This window comes from Protopterus annectens, chromosome 9.part0 (assembly GCF_019279795.1).
Source record: "Protopterus annectens isolate FY-2018-M chromosome 9.part0, PAN1.0, whole genome shotgun sequence".
Classification (NCBI taxonomy): domain Eukaryota; kingdom Metazoa; phylum Chordata; order Ceratodontiformes; family Protopteridae; genus Protopterus; species Protopterus annectens.
Genome location: NC_056743.1, coordinates 623,669,806 through 623,690,244, shown reverse-complemented (window position 1 = coordinate 623,690,244; position 20,439 = coordinate 623,669,806). Strand labels below are relative to the sequence as shown.

Sequence of the window (20,439 nt, the reverse complement as noted above, 5' to 3'; positions counted from 1 at the left end):
GCACCTGCTTTGACTTTTAGTGAGCTTCTTGACAAAGTCAGTACCCTTTTTCTTTTTCAAACCTTGGAGAAAATGAACTTCCTATTATATTTTATAGGCACTGTTAATAACCTTTACTAACAGGCAAGTCTCGTGTCAAAATTCCGGGCTCAGTGTCCCCAACGTCCTTCTTGTCTAGAAGTCTGAGGCAGTGATGTCATCTCCCTTCCCTTCTGTTTGCTCTACATTTGTAGCCACTTTCAAAACAACACCTGTAAGGCTATACGGACAGTTATCAACACTCAAATACAAGAATATGACTTATTCCTTTGTGCAGTGTCCAGATGGTGGACGGGTGAGGCATGCATGTGTGCCACTGATGACCTGACATGAGGAATGGACTCAGGTTGCTTATAGGTTTGGCCAGGCATGATAGGTGAAACAGCTGATAACCAGCTCTCCTATCACTTGTGGGGGAGGGTTTCAGAGGAGTCACCGCATGTGCAACCTCTGTTGAAACCAGCAACTTCACAAGCCAACAGTCTCTCAACGGAATGATATGATCTCTTGTGATGGATAGGTAGATATACACGTGTAGCATGCTACACCATTGCATTTTACTGTCCTTGCTAGAGAATTTGACCAGATGCCAAAGCATAGCTCTCGGCACGCTGTCTGAGACCATTCCTTAAAAGGTCATATTTTTCCAGCACTAGGAATGGTAATGCTATGTCTACATCCTGAGAAGATGGGATGGGGGAAATGCTTTATGAACAGACCAGGCTGGGATTGTTCATTAATGTACTATAAGGGTAACTAGGAAGAGTAGATGGGAGAAGCAGGAAGCCATCAACCAGCTGTGGGTCATGAGAGAAATGGTGATGAAAATGACGATCCCCTTTCAAAGATGGTCACTAGTTTTATGTGACCCCCCCGTAAGAGAAGGATTTTGTCTACATGTTCACCCTTCCAGCAGATTTTTATGAAAAGGAGGAGCATGGAATCCCTGAGGACAAGACAGCACTGTGCCTGTTAAAGCTTTTAATGTGCTCCCAGAGCATAGACTGAAACAAATCACATTATTACATATCTGAGTGTGATTATCCCTGAGACATTATATTCAGTTTCATTATCCGTGTCCCACCTTTGCAGTTCTGAACTCTTGCAAAATGCATGTTCAAGCCCCATTCTTGGTATTGTCGACAAGCAGCAGCCTGATAAGATCATGATCCCAAATGTGTTGGTATATTCCCGAAACGATTGTAAGCAACATTCTGTCCCCCGAATGGCTATAGGCAACTTTACTGAGGTCATAAATGCCAAAACCAGAAATAAAACACCAATAAATAAATAAATACATAAACAAACAAATAATATAACTAACTAGAATACCAAATTCTAACCGACATTTTTGAAACGGTCAAGCGTCCTTGTTCACCTCTGTATGTAATGAAACTTGCATCTACATATCAATTCTATTTAAATATTATCACCCTGAGGTCACATGATTTCAGAGAATATAGAAATAATTCTTTTTTTGCAATTCCTGCATTATCAATAAATAATTCTTTTGTGTTAACAGTGATTCTAGCACTAAGCTCCAGTGTTGCACAAAATCAGAAAATTATAGTAAAAATAGTGTAGGATGCCTTCCTGTCATGCAAAGATATTCAGTAACAACATCTGAGTACAACAATGGCCTAGCTGATATTCTGTTAATTCAGCTTTTTCTTCTTTGGGAAAATGGCAGTTACCCCTCCCCCAAACTAGTGTAAAAATAAGCTGAGAAGCCCTGTGAAATGTGACAGTGTAGATCTCCCTCACCTCAGGCCGTACTTGATTAAAATGTCAGAGTGAGAACAGCTGAATGTTAACTTCCCCCGTAGGATTAGGAGATCTGTTACAGGGTACCCATTATCCTGTTGCCCTCTTCAAAAGAAAGCACTAAAAGTCCTATGCACTTTAATCAAGAGTACGCATGTTACGGCCTTCTATTGTTGCCTTGAATTCAAAGTCCAGGTTTTGCTCTGTCAATTCAAGACACTATATTAGAGATTTAGTCACATAAGAGATTATCCATTTGGGTCAGCTTGTTTACCCAGAGTGGTTAGGGAGTCTGTCCTTTCAAGGTCTTATTCTGGCTTGACATACACGGCTTAAGTCTCATGTATAGATAACTGCAATCTAAGTGTTTCAATGTTTCTTTGTCTGTTATGTTATACTCAGTTACATGTCTCCCTCCTATGATATTGGTTCAAAATCAAATGAAGAATAAATGTCTTCTAAGGGGTACCTGTCACAGGCTATTATACAATTTAGGCTTCAAGAAAATTACCACTAACCCTATTATCAAGATCTTGGGAGGTCATATTAGGTAGGTCTTTAGAAGAACCGCATATTAATTTCAGTTTGTAAGCTCCAAGGATGACAACTGGATCCCTTGATTTTAAATTTTTTCTAATACTTTCTCACAAAGTCTGGGCTATTCTTTATGCTTCCTGATATGTGAACAAAGACAGCTGTTAGAAGGGATGCATTTTCATATTTTCTGGAGCTATACAAGGCTTTCAACAATTCATTATCAAAATGAGTTCAGCTGACGACCTGTGAAGGGTCATTGACATAATGATTTATGATCCTTTTCTGTTATTAGATTCAGTGAACACCTTCTTCTGGATCAGGTACAAGCTTAACTTCTAACCTTCCTAAAGTCATGTAAACAAAGCAGTTACATGAACTGGAATTAATCCCCCCCCCCAAAAAAAAAAATCTAAGTAGCTTCTATGGATTATCTTTTTCTCATACTTAACATCCTAACATACGTCTTATAGAGTAATCTTAAGGTCAGTCGTTTAAGTTATTTACTGGCACATTCTCTGTAACCTTTTATACTGCTGATTGGTGGCCCCTCATTGAGAGGGCTGTCCTTGCTTTGGATAACCTCGTTAGTGCTGATCATCAAAACAGAATTTACTGAAACATAAGTCAAGGGGTTGGCATGCAAAAGAAAAAAATAAACAAAATACACATTTATTTATCAGAGGATAAAGCTCCCTGCAACACTTGCCTATTTATTTATTCTATCTCTGAGGCCATTCTGTACTGGAAAAAGTGAAGAAACACAAAAGATACCCCAGGTCCAAAACTGAATGACCCCTGAGTTCAAATAATTAAGTAGAATATTCACTGAAAACCATTTGTGTAATTTACTGTTTGATAGCACCCAGTCTGAAGTTCTCCATTTTGCCAAAGTCCACACCTAATGAAAAACACACCACCCTTTCCACTAATCTATACACTCAATATCATAGCCATCTATTAGCCAGTGGATCTAACGGAATATTGTGCTTTCATGATGCCCTTCCCCTTGCAATGCTTTTACCATATCATTACATGGATTACTAAATTACATCATCTACTGCAGATTACTGCTTGGATATAGTTTATGTATAACTTGGAATTGCTGACCACCATCCTGTTAAAAGTATTCCTGTTACTCTTACTTCTTTAATTTTTTTTCTCACATTTTCCTGTTTATGACATTTATTACTGGAGATAGTGAACATCATTTATTGTGCATCCTCAAATTGTATGCATTGCAAGAATACAAAAGCTTTGAATGAAATAAGGGTAGCAACTAATGAGGAAGGGTACTTAGTAGTCATTGTATGATATAGTCTGATATTTAGTAAGCTATGTGAGAAGGTGTTTGGAATACTACAGGAATACTGGGATGTAAAAGTTGGAAGAAAATGTAATGAAAAAAGGAAGACTGCAACTCTTCCTATTCTGGAAGGCTAAGGGGCCTGATGTGGAAGAAGGGGTACAGTTCTAGAACTCAGTCCAGGCAAGGGCATTTAGCCTGATGGGAAATGACAGATCAACAAAGATGATGACTGTTACACATTCGACTTCATGAAGTGGAAGGTATAATGCTAGGGGGACACCATTTTAAGTGCGTTATGACATCACTAACATAAAAGGAATACCAAGCTACGTGTAAATATGGTAGCTTGTGAGTGTGGCTTATTATAATTAGGCCCTTGGGCATCACAATGCACTAGCCTACAAGGCTTCTTGCACAGACTAACTTCCTATTCACAATCCAGTGCACAAAATGAGCAAGCATGCCACGCATAACAATTTAGATGTGTGCACATATGCATTCCACTGGGAGAATCTGATCAGAACAAAGCACTGCAACGTCACTCTGCTCAGTTTGCCGATTCAGGTAGGTAGTTTTGCTTCACTATTTTAGACTGCTGATCCAGGCAAGTAATGAAGTGGTGTGTGTGTGTGTGTGTGTGTGTGTGTGTGTGTGTGTGTGTGTGTGTGTGTGTGTGTGTGTGTATGTGTGTGTGTATATCCATATATTCTTGAACTGTTTGTAAGTTTCTGTGAGGCCATTTTTTGCTTGGGCTAAAGGGAAGTCTCTCTGTTGATCAGTGGCAGTGAAAAACATTGAGCAGCCTGCCTGCCCCTGTGGGAGTGGTTACTGACTTAAAACTGTAGTTTTATTGGCCATTTTGGGTCAATTCCAAAACTCCTTCATCTTCCTCTCTTAAAACCTGGTTGCCTCGTGGTTTTGGCATCTTTTCAGGCTTGTTGGCTGTTGGTGAAGCACCCACCAAGAGGAGAAAACGCTGAGAGAAGAAAGGAGCCACTTTTGAGATTTTAAGTATTTTTCCTCTGTTTATTTGCTAAGTTTTTCTGCATAGCCACCTATTTTGAGCATTTTCTGGCTTGTTAAATTTGATTTCTGCATTAGTAACTGTATTTAGAGCACAACCTAGAGCTGTTTACTGAATTTCCTGTTTGCACTTATTTTTAAAATCGTTTTTTTCTCAAAACTTGCATTTTATCTGTCTTTGGCCTAGCACTCTTGTGTGGGGTCATTTACTGCACTGTTATAACTTGTTGATACTTGTGAACCTCTGCTATCTCTGAAAAAACAAAAAAATATTGCTTTTTTCCCACTTTTCTGAGATTTAAAAAAGTTCAGTTACAGGCTTGCTGTTCTTAAACTGTTAGTTTCTGTGAGGCCATTTTTTGCTTGGGCTAAAGGGAAGTCTCCCTGTTGATCAGTGGCAGTGAAAAACATTGAGCAGCCTGCCTGCCCTTGTGGGAGTGGTTACTGACTTGAAACTGTAGTTTTATTGGCCATTTTGGGTCAATTCCAAAACTCCTTCATCTTCCTCTCTTAAAACCTGGTTGCCTCATGGTTTTGGCGTCTTTTCAGGCTTGTTGGCTGTTGTTGAAGCATCCACCAAGAGGAGAAAATGCTGAGAGAAGAAAGGAGCCACTTTTGAGATTTTAAATATTTTTCCTCTGTTTATTTGCTAAGTTTTTCTGCATAGCCGCCTATTTTGAGCATTTTCTGGCTTGTTGAATTTGATTTCTGCATTAGTACCTGTATTTAGAGCACAACCTAGAGCTGTTTACTGAATTTCCTGTTTGCACTTATTTTTAAAATCGTTTTTTTCTCAAAACTTGCATTTTATCTGTCTTTGGCCTAGCACTCTTGTGTGGGGTCATTTACTGCACTGTTATACCTTGTTGATACTTGTGAACCTCTGCTATCTCTGAACAAACAAAAAAACAAAAAAAATCTTGCTTTTTTCCCACTTTTCTGAGATTTAAAAAAGTTCAGTTACAGGCTTGCTGTTCTTGAACTGTTTGTAAGTTTCTGTGAGGCCATTTTTTGCTTGGGCTAAAGGGAAGTCTCTCTGTTGATCAGTGGCAGTGAAAAACATTGAGCAGCCTGCCTGCCCCTGTGGGAGTGGTTACTGAGTTGAAACTGTAGTTTTATTGGCCATTTTGGGTCAATTCCAAAACTCCTTCATCTTCTTCTCTTAAAACCCTCTTTTGTGCGGTTTTGCGCGTTTTTGTGCATAGCGCAACAGCGGGCAGCGCCACCTAATTGGGTTTAAACTATTCCTGGCTCCACAAAGTCTGCTCTTCACTTTTTCCCTTAGAACTGCTTTATCTCTCAATTTAAACACCATATTCTCATTCTAAGGCCCTTCACTGGTCCAATTAAGTAATCCTACAAGTTAGCACTATTAAACCAGAAGCACTACTTACTCTTATACTCTCTACGATTACCCTGTCCTCTATTGTTCCGTCTTAAATTCAGTTTCCCTATTACTCTAGCATGTCCAAAGGTCAGTCAATGGTTTCCTCTCCAGTCCAGCTGGTGAATCTGGGAATTTTGAGGCAATGTTACAACTGTCTCATGTACACGGACAACCCTCTCCTCCTCCAAACAGGTTCAAATATATGTGAGAGATGCAACTATTTAGCCAAACTGGAGGCTGAGCTCTCTCATCTCAAAACTGGTGTAACCAGTCAGGAGGAGAAGGTAACCTCACACAACACAATTCCAGTATCATATAGTCCCACCACATCAGCGAACCAAACACATAAATACACAAAAACATACTCGGAGGCTCTAAATAAAAATCTACCTAAGCAACAGAGACCTCCAAAGCAGACATCCAAGCAAACGCTACCTCAAAACAAAACACACACAACACATAACCCACAAAGTCAGTGTGCTAAGCAGCCACAGCCCTTAAGGCTGAATAACACACCTGATACTCTTGTTATAGGTGACTCTATTGTCAGACACACTGACATCCCGCTCACCAGGCTGAATAAAGAGAAGGTCACGGTGAGCTGCCTGTCGGGTGCTAGGATCCGACACATAACGCAAGCACTCAGGTCACTCCAAAGCAAATACAAATATGACTCAGTCATTCTACATGCTGGTGTGAATGACCTGAGATGTACCTCCCTGGACTACATGAAAAGAGACATAGAGGAGCTCTCTGATCATGTAGCCCAGGCTGGTATGACCCTGACCTTGAGCAGCATCTTACCCTCACCTAGAATGATGCCACAGTACAAAGACAAAATGAACGATTTTAACAATTGGCTAAAATTTTGGTGTTATTCAAAGGGAATCCAGTGTCTGTCAGCCTGGGATGACATGCTCGACAAGCCACGTTGCTTCGCTAGGGATGGCTTGCACCTGTCAACACTGGGCTTTCGGATATTGGCAAAGGCTCTTGCCACCCCCATAGTGCCTTTTTTAGGCAAGGCTCAAAAGTCAAACCCACCCCCATAGACAGCACAAGGAACAAGAAACTAAGGGTAATGCTGCTAAACGCCAGAAGTCTTAACCGCAAGATGCATGCACTCGAAGCTCTCCTCAGTATGGAGAACATCGATATCTGTGCAGTGACAGAAACCTGGTTCAAAGCTTCAGAGAGCACCCCAGCACTACCAGGCTATACCTCATATCATGCTTTTTGGCCCCCAAACCCAGACCGAACCACAAAAGGAGGGGGAGTTTCCATATTTATCAAGGATATCCACACCTCCAGGTTAGTGGCATTGCACGAAGTATCGGAGACCATCCATGTGCAACTAACAGTGGGCAAGACTGCTTTTCAGTTTATAGCATCCTACAGACCACCCTCTCAAAGTCAGGAATCCCACTCGGCTTTCCTGAAAACATTGGAGAACATGAAGATCTCTCCGAACACCATTATATTGGGCGACTTCAACTACCCAAACATTGACTGGGAGCACTACTCAAGCCCCAGCACCTTAGCCCAAAGATTCCTGGAAATTATAAACTCAAATGCTATGGAACAACTAGTCACCACTTCCACAAGAGGGGACAACATACTAGACCTGATCATTACCAACATGGGGACTCTATGCTCCACACCAGAAGTATATCCCTCATTGGTAAGATCAGACCATAAATTAATTTCACTGGATGTCCACATCCCAACCCCACCCCCAGCCCAGAAAACCACAGTGAAAAACTTCTCAAAAGTGAACTTCTCACTTCTCAAAACCGAAGTGGATTCCTTCAAGGCCCCAGGGCCAGTGGAAACTACGGCCCAAACTGCAGAATCCTATATAAATGCATTCTACGGACATCTCCAGGAATGCATGGATCATGCTATCCCAAACAAAACCAAGACCCAATCATCCAAAGGCAGGCATCCGGTCTGGTGGACCCCTGCCATAAATAAACTGTACAACAGAAGGAGGAAGCTACTACATGATAGAGCAAAATCCCTAATAGGGAAGGCATCTCTGATCAGTAATAGCAAAAAATTACGATCCCTCATCAAATCCTCCAAGGCCAGCTTCGAGAGAAAAATTGCACAGGACACCAAAGACAATCATAAGGCTTTTTTCAGTTATGTTAGAAACCTGGGATGCAACTCTCAGACTTGTTCTGAGTTGATTCTAAACGACAAAAAATACACTGAACCCACAGACATCGCCAATATCCTGGCAGACAGGTTCAGTGCAAACTTCTCCACCCCCTCCCCCCGAAAAGAGCAAGTATCTATCCTGGCAGAGGGCTGCCTCCCAAACATCTCAGATACTCAGGTGAAGGCTGCCCTCTCCAAAGCAAAAAACACTGCTTCCATGGGACCAGATGGCATCCCAGGTTGTGTCCTACATGAACTCCAAGAGGAACTAATCCCTCAAATAAAACAGCTATACAATCTCAGCCTCACTACAGGATATGTGCCCACAGAATGGCATACAGCAACAGTGGTCCCACTCCACAAAGGTGGCGCCTCTACGGACCCTGGAAACTATCGCCCCATAAGCCTGACTAGCTTAGTCTGCAAGGCTATGCAGAGGATCATCATGGAGCTCATAAACAAAGACATTGGGGACCTACAGACACTAGATCCTACCCAGTTTGGCTTTGTCAAGGGCAGATCCTGCCTTTTGAACCTGGTTGACTTCTTTGAAACAGTCACCAAAGCCATAGATGAAGGGAAGGTAGTCCATACAGCCTATCTGGACTTTGCTAAGGCATTTGACACAATACCCCACTCGGGCATCATAGATAAGCTATCCAGCTTAAATATAAACCCATATGTCACAAGATGGGTCGCAAACTGGCTCAAAGACAGAACTCACAGAGTGAGAGTTGCTGGAGCCATGTCAGACTCGAAACCGGTCACAAGTGGCGTCCCAGAGGGTTCTGTCCTGGGACCACTCTTGTTCAGTATATACTTTTCCGAGGTACAGGCAAACGTGGGAGGACTATGGCTCACCAAGTTCGCAGATGACTGCAAACTGTGCCATAATCAACTCTCCAGCTGACACAAACATCCTTCAAAAGGTCTCACAGAGACAGATAACTGGTGCCAGCACCATGGTTTAAAGCTAAATGCCAAAAAATGTATAGTCATACCCTTTGGCAAAAACAATGTGCCCACAAATTACCACATAGGTGGAAACCCATTAAGTACAGAGAAAGTTATTAGGGACCTGGGGACCCAAGATGATAGCAATCTCTCCTTTGAAAACCACATTGCCAAAGTGGTTAGAAAGACCTTCTACATAGCCCACCTCATCACGAAGGGTTTCACATCTAGATCAAGAGAGGTAATCGTGCCCTTTATTCATCCCTCATCAGGCCCATCATAGAATACAATGCCCCTTTTGGGATGTACCTTACCCAACACCTGCAGCAATTAGAAAGACCCCAAAAGTATCTCACCAAGAGGATCAAGGGTCTCAAACAGATGCCATATGCTGCTCGGTTAAAAAACTCCAGCTCTACTCAGTTGCATACCGCCTACTTGAGGCGATCTATACCTGACATACAAAGCTATGTCAAATCCAGAATTAATGGACATGCTCCACCTCAGTAAACCTAAATCCCTTAGAGCCTTACACTCGAGGGACTTGAATCTCAGCACAGAAATAAATAGAACTTGCTGGAGGGACAGGTTCATAACCCAGAGGCTCCCTTCGCTCTGGAATAGAATTCCAGTTCATGTGAGGCAGAGCACCTCACTGAATCTCTTCAAGAGGAATCTCGATAACTGGATGGGGGATCGTAGGTTTGTCCCAGGGATTACTCCCGTGTCACTATTAGACAGAGGCACAGTAAACTAAACCTTAAAAAGGGCACAGTATACTCAAATCAAGGGGTGGCGTAAGCCATACAGAATCGGGCTAGGCTTATAATTGCCCCAGGGCAGATAGCCTAGTATGAACCTATGAACCTATGGAAGTTCAGTCTGTAAGTGATTATTGTAATTGTATGTGTGACAGTGCTTGTGTCTGTGTAAGTATGTTTGATACCTTCTGTCTGAAATGGGATCTACTTTAAAATTGCGAGACCCACGACACCAAACATTATTTTCCTGAGACGAAAATAAGAAATACTAAATCTGAAAGGGCTGATTTTTCCCAGGGCAAGTAAACACTTGCCCAACATGGGGAAATATGCCCTTTTATCCACTGTAGTGCGATTCCAGAGTTGGTATATATAGTTATTGGGGTGTGGGGGGTATCCCCCTACCTAAGTGGGTTTTACATAGTCCAATGTGGTTAAATTAAGTTTTTGGCAAGTGTTTACTTGCTCTGAGAAAAATCAGACCTTTAGGATTTTCAGTGTTTGTTATTTTCATTTCAGAAAAATAATGTTCAGTGTTCTGGGTGTCAAGATGTCAAAGTAGATCTGTGTGTGTATGTATGTGTGTGTGCGCTCACTTGACTGTGTGTGTGTGTGTGTGTGTGTGTGTGTGTGTGTGTGTGTGTGTGTGTGCATGTACATATTGTTCACGTTGAGTGTAATGCTTAAGGTGTTTCCCTCACAGACAAAAGGCACAAGCATTGATTCTCACCTTTGAGGGAAATTGGTTAGACTTAACATGGCCCACAAGGGCAGCTAGCCTAGTATTAACTATGAACCTATACATGTGTGTGAATGTTTGTGTGTGTGTGTCTTTATATACATATATATATATATATATATATATATGTATATATATATATATATATATATAATGTATGTGTGTGTGTGTGAGCACACACACACACACACACACGCACACACACATACACACACACACACACACACACACACACACACACACACACACACACACACACACACACACATATATATATATGTGTGTATATATATATATATATATATATATATATATATATATATATATATATATATGTGTATATATATATGTGTGTATATATATATATATATATATATATATATATATATATGTGTGTGTGTGTGTGTGTGTGTGTGTGTGTAGTGTGTATGGGTCCCCTTCAGATGGTTGAACTTTTAAAAGCTTGACTTTCATATGGCCAAGACCATATGATCGAGCTTTTAGAAGTTGGAACGGTCTGAGTGGGGAGCTCCATAGAGCACGGAATGGGAAGATTTCCATTTACTGCAATGTAGTGCAATCTCGGAGTTGGTATATTTAAATAGCGGGGGGTGGCGGGGGGTGCAGGGGGCTTGCCCCCCTGCTATCACTGTTTAGTTTTTTTTTTGTTTGTTTATTTTTTTTTTTCACATTGTTGAACATTCAAATGTTCGCTCATATGGTCTCAGCCATATGAAAGTCGAACATCTGGATGTTCGATTATGTGAAGTAGACCTATATATATATATATATATATATATATATATATATATATATATATATATATATATATATATATATATATATATATATATCCAGTGAATATAGAAAGTGTACACACCCCTGTTAAATTAAAAAAAAAAATGAGACCACAATAAATAATTTCAAAACTTTTCCCACCTTTAATGTGACCTATAACCTGTGCAATTCAATTGAAGAAAAAATGCGTTAGGGGAAAAAATATAAAAAATAAAAAACATACAATAAGCTGGTTGCATAAGTGTGCACCCTTAAACTAATACTTTGTTGAGGCACCTTTTGATTTAATTACAGCATTCAGTCTTCTTGGGTAGGAGTCTATCAGCATGGCACATCTTGACTTGCCCACTCTTCCTTGCAAAAGCTCTCCAAATCTGGCAGATTGCGAGGACATCTCTTGTGCATAGCCCTCTTCAGGTCACCCCACAGATATTCTATTGAATTTCTTTCTGACCTTTGGCTGGGCCCTTCCAAAACTGAAATTTTCTTCTGGTAAAGCCACTCTTTTGTTGATTTTGATGTATGCTTGGGGCCATTGTTGTGTTTAAAGGTGAAATTCTTCTTTATCTTCAGCTTTCTAGCAGATGCCTGAAGGTTTTGGGCCAGAAGTGACTGGTATTTGGAGCTGTCCGTAATTCCCTCCACCTTGACTAAAGCCCCAGTTCCAGCTGAAGAAAAGCAGCCCCAGAGCATGATACTGCCACCACCATGCTTCGCTGTGGGGATGGTGGTCTTTTGGTGATGCAAAGTGTTGTTTTTGTGCCAAACGTACCTTTTGGATATGTGGCCAAAAAGTTCAACCATGGTCTCATCAGACCATAATACATTTTCCCATTTGCTTTTGGGCGACTTGATTTATTGTTTTGCAAATTTTAGCCGTTCCTGGATGTTTTTCTGTGTAAGAAAAGGCTTCCATCTTGCAACCCTACCCCACAGTCCAGACATACAGAGAATACGAGAGATTGTTGTCACAGGTAGTACACAACCAGTATTCGCCAGAAATTCCTGCAGATCCTTCATTGTTGCTGTAGGTCTCTTGGCAGCCTCCCTGACCAGTTTTTGTCTTGTCTTTTCATCAGTTTTAGAGGGACATCCAGTTCTTGTCCCATATTTTTTCCACTTTTTGATGACTGTCTTCACTGTGTTCCATGGTATATCCAATGCTGTGGAAATTTTCTTTTACCCTTCTCCTGACTGATACCTTTCAATAATGAGATCCCTTTGATGCTTTGTAAGCTCATTGTGAACCATGGCTTTTGCTGTAGCAGGCAATTGAGTAAATGTCAGAAAAATCCTACTAGGACAGCTGAACTTTATTTGGGGTTAATCGATGGCAGGTATGTACCCAAGAAGACTGAATGTTGTAATTAAATCAAAAGGTGCTATAACAAAGTATTAGTTTAAGGGTGTGCACATTTATGCAACCGGCTTATTGTACTTTTTTTATTTTTTATATTTTTTCCCCTAACAGAGTTGTTTGTTTTTCAATTGAATTGTACAGGTTATAGGTCACATTAAAGGTGGGAAAAGCTTTGAAATGATTTATTGTGGTCTAATTTTTTTATATAAAAAAAAAAAACTGGCGTTTTAACAGGGGTGTGTACACTTTTTATATTCACTATATATATATATATATATATATATATATATATATATATATATATATATATATATATACATACACACACACACACACATACACACACACACACACACACACACATATATATATATATATATATATATATATATATATATATATATTTATATATGGACATTTGTAAGATAGAAGTACAAGTAAATATACTAATGTTCAAAGTGCTTAGCAAGTAACACTGGAGAAGCAGCTGAAATTTAAGAACTGCAAAATGATTTCACATTATATTTTCCCACTATTTTATTTATTTATTTTGTTATTTATCCATCTGCTGCCAGGTAAGTGAACTGTATAGCTGTAATCTGGACCACAAGGACAATTGCTATGTATAGGGAGAATTTAAAGTAACCATTCAACCATCATGTTTTGAGGAATTAGACGGAAAACAGAAAAGCCATAAAAAAAAAAAAAAAACTAGAAATAAATAACTAAACAGAACATGCAAACTCCACATAGACAGTGATTAGAGGCCAGGATTTAACCCTGTATCCTGGAGCTGTCAGGTTTATGGTGTACAGTATTACTCAGCTTCCATAACAAAAGCTTCAGTGAGAGCTGAACATTGAATTTACGGTGTAGCTGGCTGTTGTCTTTGTTGCATATAGGATTTCTTTAGGGTATGATCTTGGTAAACAGCCACATGTAAAAATTCTCATTGAACTAGGCAATATGGTATTTTTTGCAGATGTATTACCAGAGATATAATGGTGCTGAATTATTAGCAGCTATAAAACATGAATCGCAGCCATACATAAAGGGATGTCTGCATAATGAAACTTATAACATTTAGCCCAGCTGTACATTAGTGTGATATTAACAACTCTGGCTAAATTATTTTAGTGATTTTTTTATTTGCTGTCTGTTACAACTTTGGTTTAATTGATGGTGTATCCTAATACCTAGAAAACTAGCAATGTACTTGTACTATATACATGTTGGAAATGTTCCAGGAGCGCTGACAACAAGAAAATAGCCCTGACACTGCATTACTATAAATAAATGGGATTAAAGCTGATAAGACCAAATGCATTCTGTGTAAGTCTCTGCAATCAACATCAGTAGAAAACATTGATGTAGTAAGTTGTGCAAAATGACAACAGGAAAGCCAGGGGTTGTGTTAACATCTGCATTCCAAAACGTATGAATTCAATTCCTATTCAATTATTACCTGGGCTGAGGTTTATTTACACATTATCAGGTAAAGCAGGCTCATTTCTCATGCTGATTACACTACAGTTCTATTCTGATCTAGCCTAGTTACATCTGTAAATCTGCTACATTCAATTTACATGCTCAGCATTAAATTTTGCTAAGTCAGACCTGAAGGGAGAAAAAGCTTTTCTGTTTGACATTTTTATTCCTGTGCACTTACTCTCTTTCTTAAAATAATCTGAACGCTCCAACAAAAGCAGTGAGGCAGCCTCAAAAGGGGCCGGTTAGCTATCTCTCAGCCAAATTTGTCATTCATCAGTCATGTTTCAACCATGCTAAATGTACTTTCATTTTTTTTCAGGTCATCATAATCCTTCAAGGCTCTTGTTTATGAAGCTGCATTTATTGTCATCTTACTAACATTTCTTACCTGTTGTAGGTATGACTGGAGCTGGTGTGGTAAAAGGTTGCTTCACACAGGATTTGTCATCATTTCCCAGAATATAACCAGGACTACATTCACAATGATAGCTGCCAGGGGTGTTAATGCAACGCTGGCTGCAAAAACGTACAGGTGCATTGCATTCATCAACATCTAACAAAAAAACAAAACAAAAAAAATCATGCAAACAGTAACTAAAAACTTACTACAAGCAGCTGAAAAAAGCGCAGGCTTACAGTGACTTACATTTATTTAAAATTGAAATCTTAAAAAGTACTGTTAGCAGCATGCTTTCTTGTTAAGACAGACAAATAATTAACAGTACGATTTATTTTAATCCTTTTCAACCTAGAATATCTTTATAGTGCCATAGATGTAGTGCTATAAAAAACATTTCTACTACATAGTCTTATTGCTGGCTTTACAATATCAAGGCCTGATTTGAGATAATTGGTTGACTGGAAGAGATAGCTTGATCTCCTCATGACTGTAGAATTTAAGTCCTAATTTACATAATGAGCATTAATTTCCGGAAAACTCTACTGAAGAGGATGTATATCAGTGAAGCTATATCCTATCCTAAGATATGGATTAATGGTTGTTGGATGAAGACAAGCTTATCAATGTAGTTCACATTTGCTGCTAACTGGAACCAGTTGGTTTACTAACTTACCTATTTGGCAATACTTCCCACCCCAGCCTGGGCGGCATTGGCATGAATTTGGGCTAACACATGTCCCACCATTTTGACAAGGCTTGTAGCATACAGCTGAAAAAAAAAACATCAGAGAGTTAAAACAGACTGTCAGTTTCAGTTTATTATTATGAACAAAGATTTATTTGTTTTTCTAAATATTTTTTTCAGACTCTTAAAGGAATTTCCATAAAAGTGTGAAATTCATATATCTCCACCCATGTTTCCATCTGAACTTGTTTCAAACAGTGTATCTTGTTCTTTGCAATAAACCTTGAATGACAGATGAAGTGTCACCAGAATATTGGCTTTTGAAGAGATCGCATCAGAGCACTGTGGACAAATCTGTGGACCAGATCTCAGGGAAAAGAAAAATGTAGGACAGGATGGTAGAGTGCAAGTTTACAACTTTAAAATTGTAAAGAGAGAGAAAGTCTAAATAGAATAGAGACCACTGAGTGTCTTATGCTGGTAGGCATTTAAAACATAGAATAGGACCTTTTCTCAGAGGTCAGAGGGTAAATATATGCGTACAAATGGACGTGGAATGAAAAATGGTAATGGGACACTTTGGAGAGATGTACAAAAGCAATCTGCTCTGAAACAGTGGTGCATGAGTGGACTATACCTTCAGCTGATATAGCATAAAATGCAAAAATAAACTTTGTGGTGCTCTGTAGCACAAATAGGTTCACAGGTTCATAGGCTGATACTAGGCTATCTGCCCTAGGGCATTTATAAGCCTAGCCAGAGTGTGTTTGGCTTTTGCCACCCTTTTAGATTAGTTGACTGTGCCTCTGTATAGTAGGTCACAGAAGAATAGCCCTTTTAAGTTTAGTTTACTGTGCCTCTGTCTAGTAGGGACACAGAAGAGATCCCAGGGGTAAACCTACGATCTCCCATCCACTCGTCAAGATTTCTCTTGAAGAGGGTCATTGAGGGGCTCTGCCTGACATGGATTGGGATTTTGTTCCAGAGTGAGGGGAGCCTCTGGGATATGTATCTGTCCCTCCAGCATGTCCTATTTATTTCTGTGCTGAGGTTGAGGTCCCTGGAGCGTGTAGCTCTAAGGGATTTGGATTTCCTGAGGTGGAGCATGTCCATTAATTCAGGGTTGGACATGGCTTTATACGTCAGGCACAGATCGCCTCTGAGTAGGCGGTAAGCAACTGAGTAGAGCTTTAATTTCTTTAGCCTAACTGAGTAGGGCATCTCTTTGAGTCCCTTGATCCTCTTGGTGAGGTACTTTTGGGGTATTTCCAGTTGCTGCAGGTGTTGGGTAAGGTACATCCCAAATGGGGCATTGTATTCAATTATGGGCCTGATGAGTGATGAGTAGAGGGGCACAATGACCTCTAATGGCAGTATCTTGGCTTGTGAGCTGTAGAATGAGGCTGCAGTGGTACTTTAATTAGCAGAAACCATTATCTCTGAATCATCCGATCCGTGGCTGATCCACAAGTAACTCAGCCAATAAAAGTATAACTGATTTCACTTGTTTCTCTGAGATAGACTTTAGCCCCAAACCTGTTATTAGTGAGAAGAGGTACTACTCCCCATCCTTCTGTCACAAAATAATGTCATTGTTTGTATCTCCATTAAATATAGGCACCTTGACGAGGAAGCAACGATTTATAAATTAGTTAATTTGTTTCTTATGAACCAAGCTTCAAAAGCAATAAATGTTGCAATCTGAAAGTGGGCAGTGTAACTGAAATAAGTAATTCTTATGAAAATGTGTATCATTTCATAAGAATTGTACTTGCTAACAAGTACATGGTTAATACATTTTCTCCTCTAAAAACATTTGTTGTGACAGACTACTGTATGTAGTACTGAAATCCTTCACTAATAGAACTGTCTAGCCCTAAATCACAAACATTGTAATTCACTTTCAGTAAAAAGCAAAATCTTGAACTGAACAATAAAGATAAAGTTACATGAAAAATAGAACAAGTTAATTAAGCTTTGATCCTTGATTATTAAACTACCTCTCCCCTATAAACAATTAGAGACATTAAGCATAATCCACACTTGTTTTTTTACACCATTCCTTGACAGGCATTAAAGCATTTTCCATCCGTTGTATTCTGTTGTAATACATGGAGCATGCCATTTATGCCTTGAAATTGAGTGGAAAATAACCTTTTTGTAGTGAGATTTGTATGGCAGAACCCAGCTGTAACACAAAGAATTATGATAGGGCCTCTGATTGTAACCAGCTTGTTATGCATTTGACATGTATGTCAAGAAATTCATCTTGAGAGAATGAAGGTTAGCATACAAACAGTACTAAAAATGATACAATAACAGTTGTGCCAGGCACTCATCAAACAACAGATAATTAATATCGATTAAATCAGTTGTGCAAGCAATACCTGTAAAATGTGAGAGGTTTGTAGAAAACAGAATATGGCTCGATAATCTAAGAAACCTATTTATCTTCAAAGGGTTAGTGTAGTAAGAGACATGGATTGCGACATGCATAGCAATGAGATTGAATAAATAGTGATGGAAGGGATACTGTAATTGATACTGTTAGAAGAATTTTGAACAGCACAAAGCAGGACGAACCTTGAGGCAAAGAATGCAGAGTAGGATCCTCCCTTCACTGCAAGTTGCGTAAGCTAAAAATTAGACATTGTCTAAGTTGACATAAACAGGAGATATTATGATATCACAGTACAGTGTACCCAGTGTGCTCTTAACATTATTGATTAATGTTTAGTTTTATGGGAAACAAAAGGAAGCCTATAAATAAGGGAAGAGAAGCTAAGAATGAGAGAAGGAAAAGAATTGGGAAAAGATGGTTTCACAGATATAAGGGAAATGGGAACAGAAGTACGTGATGAGCAAATAATTAAACCTATTGGTGATTGCACGGGGCCAGCTGTAGCAAAAGTTGAAGAAATCTCCCACTCATACAGGGGCATAGGCAGGAGTTTTGGAAATGTACACCACTTTCTATACTGCAGCCTTCCATCCTCACCAATGTACCCACTCCCCCCAAACCCAGCCAATTCAGGTTTGTGGACAGCTTACCTTTTCATGCATACAAACGTGAAAAAGCTCCTGAAATGACAAGCATAAGCAGAACACCACTTTAGCCAGTCAGACATTTGGGAAAAATGTAATTTAATATGATATATGACCATAAACTATGATAACTATTCCAATTTTAATTATAGTATAATGCATTGCACACAATATTTTTTTTAAGTATATGTATGTGGTGCATGGGATTTGCCTATGTGCATGCCCTTAGATCACACAGTAGTTTGTTGGCTTTTGTGGACACTGCAATAGTGAGTGGCTATTGCATAAAGTCAAGAGGCAGAGGATACTCCTGGGAGTGCTGCATAATAGCTGGGTGATACTGAGAAAGAGTTTTGCAAAAATATCCATATGGTTTGTCCAAGAAATGCAAAATGTTACAATAAGGTATAGGATTCAGATTATTTTATTTTTAATACATATTATGAAATAAATACTATGGTATCTGCAGGACTTAGCTTTTTGGGTTGAGAGCAGTGCATTGTTGTAAGGGTACATAAGAACTTTTGAGTTTAGCTTGGATTCTAATGAACGTAGCAAGATTATGTTATTCAGTTTTTATTCTCAAATGGGTGTGTTGAAAGCAGAAAATAAACACGCAGTTATCGGCACATTAGACAAACACGCAGTTATCAGAACATTAGGCAAACACGCAGTTACCAGAACATTAGGCAAACACACAGTTATCAGAACATTAGGCAAACACGCAGTTACCAGAACATTAGGCAAACATGCAGTTATCAGAACATTAGGCAAACACGCAGTTACCAGAACATTAGGCAAACACGCAGTTACCAGAACATTAGGCAAACATGCAGTTATCAGAACATTAGGCAAACACGCAGTTATCAGAACATTAGGCAATCTATAAAAAACTCATAAAGGGTTGACTTTTCCAATAAACTGTTTTTTGGCTCACTGTTTTTTTAAATACACATGGGACAGTATGATGTTTATGTAAATATACATTTAAATTTAAATATGCCCATAACCATAAATGTCTTGCTTTGCTTCACAGTCATTGTTCTTTTAGAACAATTTTTCAGTTTCATACTAGTATAAGCTATTGGTATCCCAAACCATTCCATACTAGTATAAGCTACTGGGGGTCTATATTAGATGAACGAAAGTTCATCTTAGTGAACGCTCACATGAGAGAATATTGCAGAACTTGAAACCGCAGTTGTGAGATCGCGGTACAGTGAGGATGGTAATATTTGCCCTTTCCTCACTGTAGTGCGATTTCAGAGTTGGAATATATATTTGGGGGAGGGAGGGCACAGCCACCCACAATTGCAGTTTCGAGTACCTGGATATTCGCTCATGTGAGCATTCGCTAAGATGAACTTTCGTTCATCTAATATAGACCCACTACTGGTATCCCAAACCATTCCATACTGGTATAAGTTATTGGTATCCCAAACCATTCTACACTGGTATAAGCTACTGGTATCCCAAACCATTCCATACTGGTATAAGCTATTGGTATCCCAAACCATTCCATACTGGTATAAGCTATTGGTATCCCAAACTATTCTACACTGGTATAAGCTATTGGTATCCCAATCCATTCTATACTGGTATAAGCTATTGGTTTCCCAAACCATTCCATACTAGTATAAGCTATTGGTATCCCAAACCATTCTACACTGGTATACGCTATAGGTATCCCAAACCATTCCATACTGGTATAAGCTATTGGTATCCCAACCATTCCATACTGGTATAAGCTATTGGTATCCCAAACAATTCTACACTGGTATAAGCTATTGGTATCCCAATCCATTCTATACTGGTATAAGCTATTGGTTTCCCAAACCATTCCATACTAGTATAAGCTATTGGTATCCCAAACCATTCTACACTGGTATAAGCTATAGGTATCCCAAACCATTCTACACTGGTATAAGCTATAGGTATCCCAAACCATTCCATACTGGTATAAGCTATTTGTATCCCAAACCATTCC

At 39.3% G+C, this 20,439-nt stretch overlaps 1 protein-coding gene across 2 annotated transcripts in view; it reads right to left on the bottom strand.

The window, feature by feature from the left end:
• EGFL8 (EGF like domain multiple 8) overlaps window positions 1–20,439 on the bottom strand; it is a 233,888-nt gene that overhangs the window by 46,887 nt on the left and 166,562 nt on the right. For both annotated transcript variants that reach the window (XM_044083186.1, XM_044083185.1), the window contains 2 exons: window positions 15,396–15,491; window positions 14,711–14,875 (listed from right to left, as the gene is read on the bottom strand). In XM_044083186.1, coding sequence (XP_043939121.1) covers window positions 14,711–14,875; window positions 15,396–15,491 — 261 coding nt within the window. The remainder of the gene's footprint in view (window positions 1–14,710; window positions 14,876–15,395; window positions 15,492–20,439) is intronic.